This window comes from Micropterus salmoides, unplaced genomic scaffold (assembly GCF_014851395.1).
Source record: "Micropterus salmoides isolate LMB-PRFRI ecotype aquatic unplaced genomic scaffold, ASM1485139v1 Ms_hic_scaffold_15, whole genome shotgun sequence".
NCBI classification, from domain to species: Eukaryota; Metazoa; Chordata; class Actinopteri; order Centrarchiformes; family Centrarchidae; genus Micropterus; species Micropterus salmoides.
In genome coordinates this window covers 3,081,907-3,091,190 of record NW_024040596.1, presented here as the reverse complement: position 1 = coordinate 3,091,190, position 9,284 = coordinate 3,081,907, and the positions used below count along the sequence as shown (strand labels likewise).

General features: G+C 41.4%; 1 protein-coding gene across 1 annotated transcript; it reads right to left on the bottom strand.

The window, feature by feature from the left end:
* Positions 1 to 2,133: 2,133 nt before the first annotated feature.
* cnot9 (CCR4-NOT transcription complex subunit 9) lies at positions 2,134 to 9,205 on the bottom strand. Its single transcript, XM_038720054.1, has 8 exons — positions 8,856 to 9,205; positions 8,254 to 8,439; positions 6,823 to 6,938; positions 6,467 to 6,576; positions 6,250 to 6,359; positions 5,090 to 5,188; positions 4,888 to 4,979; positions 2,134 to 3,159 (listed from the first exon to the last, which is right to left on the bottom strand). Exons 1-8 carry the CDS (start codon positions 8,871 to 8,873, stop codon positions 2,991 to 2,993), a joined length of 900 nt encoding a protein of 299 aa, XP_038575982.1. The 5' UTR covers positions 8,874 to 9,205; the 3' UTR covers positions 2,134 to 2,990.
* Between the last annotated feature and the right edge of the window lie 79 nt (positions 9,206 to 9,284).

Below are 9,284 nucleotides of genomic sequence, written 5' to 3'. Positions count from 1 at the left end.
CCACAAGCTGCAGAGCAGAGCCTTGATTTATAGACACTTTCACCACCACTTCAACGTGCATACAAAAATGCAGTGATTATAGTTTGGTTTCAACCTGTTTTTATCATGCAAACAAATCACAGGTGAATATTAGAGGCCAGCAATGTGAACGTCTCAGTTAGAAATAGCATCACAAAAATGAAAAACACCCAGTGGAGCTAATGTACTCCTCCGTTTGAAAGGCTTCCTGGACCGGGCCCTATAATGACTTCAGCTACTGTATAGCTCTTTCCTTATAAAAGGTAAATGGACGAAAATACACAATGCATACTTAGGAACTTCTCCCATGGGGATCGGACTTGCTCACAAATGGAAGGCTTGAGTGTAGGTGTTTCCGCGATGCATGTTGTTCATCTCAGATGTGAAGATAATGGAACCTGTGGGGACTGAAATCTGTTAATGTACCGGTAAAAGGAAAAGAAGGCCCATCAGTGTAGTCTGTTAGACGGAGCACTCAGTGAGCACAGGTGAACCACTTTCTCATCTGAACCTGAACCTAACTTAAATATATCTTCAAAACTTTACCTAAAATATTCTGCAATAAGAATTTCTCCTGAATAAAAGTGTTTTTTTTAGCAACTCTAGTGAGACTGACATTATGACCCCCCCCTGATTTGGGGAAGTAGCTTTCTGAAATATTAATATGTACAGTATGCTTACATTTATTTTGATCTGTTGCCAAGTGAGGTCAGAAGATTTTCCTACCGGTTTGCTGTGGCACACCAGCAAAGAGGGGTTTCTTGCTGTCGCTGAAACAGCCAGAGGAGACTAGCCTTGCCCGGTAGCTTCAAAAGAGAAAATGCTAATGCTTTCTATGACAATGTGGACAAAATGTACAGAAATGAGTTTGTCACGCTAGCCTGTGCCATCTCAGCCACATGGATTTGTATAGCTCCAACTATTAGACAGTAGTAGGAATTGTGTGACAACTTACCTGCCCATGGGGCAACCTGTCACAAGTGGACACTTTCTACAACTCTGATATAAGATATGAAGATGTGATGAATACAAAATATGTGCCCAAGAGTTACTTCTTACATTTTGTGGGACATTTATAAAATTTATTTGCAGTCCAACTGAAAACACGCCGACCAAACCTTTGGTGTTAGTTTCTAATTAAATATAGGTGAGAGAGTTGAAGTACTCTCTGCCTGTCAGTGTGGAGTTTGTATGTTCTCCATGTGCATGGGTGGCTCTCCTCTAAGTCCAAAGACCTGCACAACAGGTTAATTGGAGACTTTAAATTAGTGTAAATCTGAGTGGGAATGGTTGGTTGAATTTGGCTCCACAAGACATTAATTACACGTCCGTCAGTCTGTCTTTCAAGTGGATAAGACTGAAAACAGCAGCAAGTTGCTTAATTTACTTATTATTCCTTAAAAAAGTAATTACGCCCTACTTTACTTATTAGCCTAGTGGGTATTTAACACAGGCTAACTAGTTATGTTACCCCATACCTAAAAAGTGAGGAAAAATGAATCCACTTTACTGGAACAATAATTAACCCTGGGAAGAAACAATGAGCCGAACTGAAAGCACTGCAGCCTGTTAGACCAGATGGTGCTGTAGTACAGGCTACTGATATATTTAATAAAACAAATCTCACAAAACACAATGCAAATCTCTCCCGACTTTTTAACTAATAACAAATTCATAACAGCAGAGAAAACCAAACATTTAACGTTTCCTGCCGCTACTGCAAAGCAAGTCAGTCCAGACTTCTGAACTAAAGCTTTTCTGCACATGTATTTATAAGAACAGAATTCAGGGTTAATACAAAACATTAAACGTTGCTAAACACCACTCTCTCCCGACGAGTGAATGCATCACTGGCAGCAGCTGCCCGAGTTTCTTTCCATAAGTTTCACGTTGCCGTGCTGTTATGTTCTTTGCATCTCAGTACTTACTGGAAAAAACATCTCTGCCTCGTCTCAATTCCTCCTTTAGCTTTTTGGCCAACAGGTGACATGAGCAACATTATGTCCGACTTCTCGATTTGAACTGCCCTGTTATTGCTGGTAAGATCCTGCCGCGCAATCGCTATTGTTTTGGATAGATCTATTCCACAGCTAGGTACCAAGGAAAAGTAGTAACTTGGGTGGAAAACATTTTATTTATGAAATATCTTAAACAAGACCAGCTTCTCAGATTTCACTCTGCACAGAAATATACAGAAACACATCCATGTCAGTAAGCCTCGCTCTGCCAACTGTAATGTCAGTCCACAGCAAAAATAAAATAAAAGGAGACACAACCAGTCAAATAGAAGATTAAGTCTTATTTGAAATGAAAGAAGCAAAAAATAACAGTTCCTACTTTTTAGTGGATTGTTACAGAACGTTACAGTGATAAACGGGAAACTACTGAGCTGACCGATCTCTTGGAAGAGCTGATAATTAACAGACACGGCCTTAACACTGACCTATTAGTATTGATATGTTGCAGCAATACAAGTTTTACTGTTTACTTTACAGGTCATTTTAGCATATTTCATGTATTTTTCTGTTGTTACAAGTAAATTATCATTTTCAGTGAAGTTTATTGCTCAGTAATGTTTTGACAGTGAGTTATTTTGTAAAATATCATACCCGAGACATTCTTTACCACAACTCCTTATAAACCAAATTTGAGGGACCTGTTTATGTTGTTCACAAATTCCGGACAATACATCATCATTGGATTAAAATTATTCTCAAATATCAATATTACTATCGACTTTGAAAACCCACTTTTAGCCTGGCTCTTAAAAAAACAAACAAAAAAACAGATTTTCAGTTGTGATAGTGAGCTCATGACATACTAGAAGAAAACTGGTGTAAACAGCAAACAAATCTTCCTCTATTATGTGACTCACTTTGCAGACAGTCTTAGCAACACCTTTGGCCAAAAATACCAAATCTAGACAGCGATGAGAGAGTCCTTCTGCGTCAGCTGTAAACACTTTGTCCCCGTCACTGAGGAGCCAGTGGGATGCCTCTAGCATCGGTGACTTGGCCCTCCTGCAGGTTCTTGACCAGCTGTGCCAGCCAGCGCTTCGTGGTGGTGTCGTCTTTCAGCACCTGGGCAAAGGTGCTGTCTTTCAGCTGGTCCGGCAGACACTGACGCAGGGCTTCTCTGGCTCTGAGGAAAGAATACCCCGCGTCACAAAACAATGTTCTTTTCTGCCATCATATTATAAAGCAGACAGCTTCTCGTGTTGGTGGCGCCAAACAGCAGCGAGAGGTAAACCTTTGTAAAAGGTCAGAGCCTCGCTACCTACAGTACATCCAGATTATAGACATATACTTCCTGACATTTTATCAAGGTATTTACGATGTAAGATGGTATTTGTGGAAAAAAATAAAAAATAATTCAGAAAGGAGTAGAGGGATTTTTCTGTTTACTGGTCTTGTAAGGACTTTAGCAGGGATGGTCTTTATTTCAGGCAAAGTGTGCCCAGAGATAATAGCCCACCACAAGTAACCAGAACTCAAAGCAAGACTTTAAATTAGTTTTCTAACGATATGAAGAGGCTGACCGACACATCGCATCACCATCACACGCTGTCTTTATGTAATGGCTCCTCCTAGTGGCAAGTGCTGATGATCAAATTCTTCAGTCATAGTCTGAGTTGCAAGGAAGCCGAACTACATACAAGTGGAAACTCAATAGGACAAACAAAGATGAGAATTCAGCAAATAAATATTAAAACAGTTACACAATCATTCAGTGGGGTTAGTGGTCAAGGTCTTATAGGTCTTATAGGTTTTAACATGTGTTGGAGATTCATTCCAAGAATTTAGGACACTAAAGTAAAAAGGCTGACTGAAATCCAGTCGTGTTCGGGGACCTTTAGCAGAAGCCAGTTTATCTAAACCAGCATCACTGAGGTGTAATGTTGCAGCACTTCAACAAGGACTTTATAGATTAACAAATATCAATGTTTATTATTACACCCTGTGACAAAAAAGATGGGCAGAAAGAAGAAACGTTTGTGCATTTTTAAGTTAAATGCTTTAATCTGATGCAAAACTGAGAGGCTATCTATGAAGAAACTACGCTTGTAAACAATGTTGTGCTCTAATAAATTTTTTGATCATAAACGCATTGTAGAGCTACAAATGGTGATGAAACAGCAACAAAATTTATTTAATGTTTTTCCAGCACCCCTAAATCAAAGAACAGAACATTTTATTGTTGTTGTTTGTACTTCTAATGGACACATGTAATATGTTTAATACTTTCTGTGAATATAATCCAATTAATCTTATTTCCATCCTGTACAGACGCCTTATTTTGAAAACAGGACGTTGTCACATGTGTTTCCTCCTCGCGCTAAATTCATCCAGTCCGACCCGGGTTTAATAAATGCTGTTTTATGTGGTTCTGGTCTTCACAGCCTCTCTTCACACTAAAGAGACAACCTGACAGGATAAAGTCTCTAACCTGCCTGTCAGCTCGCTCTGGGCCGCTTCACTTACCGTAAAGACTTGAATACGTGTGCACTCCAAATTCAGGTGCGGCTAACTTAACCTCCTTCTCACAGACGAGTGACAGAAACCATTAACGTTACGGCAGTTACCTCAAAAGAAAAGTGACTGTCTCAAGTTGGATGCCAAAGTGTGTGAGCGTGTGAGCTCACAGCAGCGCCCACAAAACATTAGAGGTCTGTAATGTTATTATGAGATGTGTAAAAATATTTTCGGTTCATTTTGAACAAATTAGACTGTGGCGGGCCGCCATGTGTCGTTAATTAATAGGAAACACTGTTTAAATTATGTTGATGTAAATTTGTGATAAATCATTTTCACTCAACAGTAGCTAGGATCAGTCACGTGATCGACACAGTCATGTGATGCAGGGTCCTACCTGAGATTATCTGAGAGGCGAAGGTAGCAGCGAACAACATGCTTCAACAGGCGAGCTGATGGTTCTTTGGAGAGCTGGAGCACCATTTTGCCCTGGAAGTAAAGAGAAGGAAATCATATTGTAATGGAGGATCTCCTCTTATTAGGCTTTGCAGAGGAAGGTACTTTTTATCAAGTTCAGGTGTTTTTCAAGGGACACTTACAAGGATCATAGCCACATGAGAAAAGCGTTCATACGTCTGACAAATATAGGCCAGCCCCGTGTCATCCAACAGGATCTTCTGCAGTATGAAAGTAGCAACCTGTCACACAAAAAAAGTGAAGAATAGCGAGATGTTACCTGAGATTACGACCCCGTTAGCCACCAAAACGGTCACTTACTAGTAATATATTTCCTTACCTATAAGACAGTGTAATTAGCAGCACAGCAGTGCTCATAAATCTTAATGAAAAGCAGCAGATTGGGAGAAATGACTGATAGGAGGACACATTGTGGTGCTATTACTGTATACCAACAGTAGGGCTGGGCAATATGGCCAAAACTGTTATCACGATAAAATATTTCATACCATTTGATATCAATTATTATCACCACTGTTCCGCCAGTGTATGAATGTTGTGAATGTTAGTTTCCGTTTGAGCACTTAGGCTCAGTGTATGACTGGTGAATGCAGATGTGGTGTAAAAGCGCTTTGAGTGGTTGAAAAGACTGGAAAGGCGCTATACAAATACGGAGCATTTACATTTATTAAATTTATAACAATCTTTATCAGGTGTCTGTCTATTACACTCCCACACAAAAAAACTGTTTTAATGGTCCAGCACAACCAGTTTTTCATTATATTCCAGTCAAAGCTGATGTTGTAAATGTATGTATTGCGCCTTTCTAGTCTTTTCGACCACTCAAAGTGCTTTTACACTACATCTGCATTCACCAGTCATACACATTCATACACTGGCGGAATAGCCGCCTGGGGCAATTCGGGGTTCAGTATCTTGCCCAAGGACACTTCGACACGCAACCAGGGGGAGCCAGGGATTGAACCGCCGACCTTCCGATTAACAGCCAACCCGCTCTACCTCCTGAGCCACAGCCGCCCCACAAATGTTCATTTATAGATTTTCCTGATGGATAGTGGTTACAAAATAATGATGCATGTCGCTTTGTACAGCCTACGTCAGCAGGTTAATTTCCCGAATCTTCGCGGGGTCTTTAGACCACGGTGGAAACGCACACAACTGTGGGCTGAAGGAACCTTTTAGTTCCTTGAAAAGAGATCCGGGGACTTAAAATTCCCAGGTACTTTTGGTAGAAACGCGGCTTTAGAAGACTGTTTGGAAAGCAGCTGGAACAGTTAAGTACCGTCTTGGAGAGCTCGCTCCCCGATTCCATGATGCGAAGACACAGCGGGATGATTTCAGTGGTGAGGAGGAAGTTAATAACTTCTTGTTCATCTGTTTTGACCAACGCACCTGCAAAAAACGCATAAAGGCGGCTTGATGAGAATGATGAAGACACAGTTTTGTGAAAATAACCCCTCAATCAAGAAGCAAAACACCTAAGCGGGAGCGATGTTTACCTATGACTCCGAGGCTGGTAAGTCGCAGGTACTCAAACGGCCGCGTTTTGCTCACAGTGTGCAGAAAAGGGTAAAGGAAGAGAGGGATGTGAGCAGCCAGAAAAGCTGACCTGGTAAAGGAACAAAGAAATAAAAGCATTTTAATCAGTCTGACCAGACTTACATGCACAGTAAATAATCTCCGGGGTCGCCTTTTTAGCTTCATGCATATGACGGAATAGTCCAATAGATTAAGTAGCAACATCTTTCTGCTGGATTACATAGTTGAAAAGACAGTCTGCCATCACTAGCATCACAAGAAACAAGTCAGTAACAAAAACCACTGCGATTTTTCATTATATTGAACTCCCCATTACCGTGTCTCTGGGTGTGAGGCAACACACTGCAGAAGTGCTAGAGCATTGCACACTCTGTTGGACTGGTGAGCTGTAAGCGTAGGTGGGTTTATAGATGGATAGATGTTCACTATTTCCTAAAAAAAGAAACATGTTAAGGGAAGAAATCATCAAGGCCACACAACAGCAGATATAATGACTTATATAGTGACCAAAGACATACTGTGCTACAGCTAGGGTTGGTACATGGTAGGGGTGGGTATCGCTACTTGACTTGTTTTTGGTATCGACTGAAACAGCCCAGTATCAAGTAGAATCGTAACGTCTCCAGTCAAAAAAGTACTTCAATCGATACTTTTTGTAGCCAGATCGCGGCAGAAAAATGACTTTTGTATGGTTTTGCCTGCGGCACGGTTGCCCCGGCCTTTCTGTGTGGAGTTTGCATGTTCTCCCCGGGTGCTCCTGCTTCGGTTGATTGGTGACCCTAAATTGTCCTTAGGTGTGATTGTGAGTGGGACTGGTTGTTTGCCAATGTGTTGCCCTGCAAGGGATTGGCGACCTGTCCAGGGTGTACCCCACCTTTTGCCCCATGTCAGCTGGGATAGGCTCCAGACCCCCGCGACCCTGTACACAGGATAAGCGGTTCACGATGGATGGATGGATGTTTTTGCTTGCAGCCAAACAAACAAAGCAACACACCACAACAGAGCAGCACACTTTTAGCCTGCACGCGCTCAGTCCATGCTGATTTTAACAGCCGCTCACCTTCGGCTGCGTCTCAGGCGTGTTCGTCAGGCTTTTGTGGCACAGCAGCAATCAGCTGATTTTACTGACGGAGCCTCCGGCTGCGGCTGCTTCAGGTGTAGTCGGTTTGATCAAGCTGGACGTGCAGCCTCTGAGAGTCTTTAGTTAAGTGACTTGTTTAAACAAACTCCTTACTCGTTTTATACCTGTGACTGTCATTTTTGACAGTCATTTTTTTGCGACTCACCACCAAAGGAAAAAACACTGAGATCTTTCAATTCATTTCATTGATCGAAAGTTAACAACATAATTTTCCGTTGTTTACTTTCAACACACGTAGTCTATCAAATAATTACCTTAAATTCATTTCCCACAACTGATTTGGTCACTAAACTATTTCACTCCTCCTGTCTAATTCAGATGTAAAAAAAAATTGCAAGCTGTAGTCTTTGCCCGTGACCACGACCTAATTAGGATGAGGAGAGATCTGATACAATTTCCCAATATTTTTTATGTTATGTGAACAACATATTACATAGAAAATAATAATAGGCTACCAATCAACTACTATGGCTTCAACAGGTAGCATTTTTTGCAAGGTATCGAATGAAGTACTCTACTGGTAACTGTATCACTTTAAGGGTGCTGATTTTGGTACTAGTATCAAACTTTTTTAAACGATACCCAACCCTAGTACAGGGGTCATACCTGCAGCAGGGCAGCAATGGTGCCACAGGAGTGCCAGAGCATTGGTGCCAGGTCTGGCACAGACTCGCGTTTCTTGCTTAGCTCCAGCAAGGCATTTTCTCTGGTCTCTGGACTGGACAACTCATTGATCCATTGGTAGATCTTCTCCCGGTCGACCTGAGCCAGGGCTGTGACGTTAGTTACAGCCTGTTAAAGGATGGGGAAATAATCAACAAATGCAAACACTAGACAGTCTCACAATATGGCATCCAATAACTAACAATAAGGTATTCAAAAATCTGATTTCATGGGAGCAAATAGCTTCATCCTGTCGTGATTGTGAATGAATTGGCAGTTTTATTATTATTATTATTATTATTAAGCGTTCAACGTTATGACACAGCCAAAATATATAGGTTCCACTTAGGCACTGGTCCAGCCTTTACAAACTATGCAGCCAAACATTGTTCAGATCAACAAAGCTTTAGGCTCTGGTGGAGAAATATTCCATGTAACAGGTAACGCTTCAATTGAGAGTTTGCCAACAAAAGGGGGAAAATGTAACGTTGTCAAAACGGCTGTAAGTTACCGAACAGTACGTTACGGTGATATTAAATACTCACTGCTCCCGTTGCCAGCATTCTCTGAAGATCTCTGTGGTCCAAAAGTGTTGTTAAAACTCTACAGTATCAAGTGAAGAGTGCTGTGGTTGCAAACTAATGTGGCTGCAAATAAAACAAAGTTTGCGTAACGTTCGTTAACGTTACACAGGACGGGCAGCTAGCCTAAGCTAGCAGCTAAGTGTCTTGACAAATGAAATCCAGTACGCGCGTTTATCAGCGTTACAAAAAACATAACTTCCTTGAGATAACGGGGTAACAAAACGTTAATGTTCTCATCTAGACGTATCGATAGCTGAAAACGGAACGCTATTGATCAGATAGCATAATTCAGCGGCGACTTTTTGTTGCACGCAATGGAGGCGAGCTAAAATCTTCAAAATATCGCGAGAGGAGGCTCGGGCGCACTCTCGGTTATCATTTCCGTTGTAA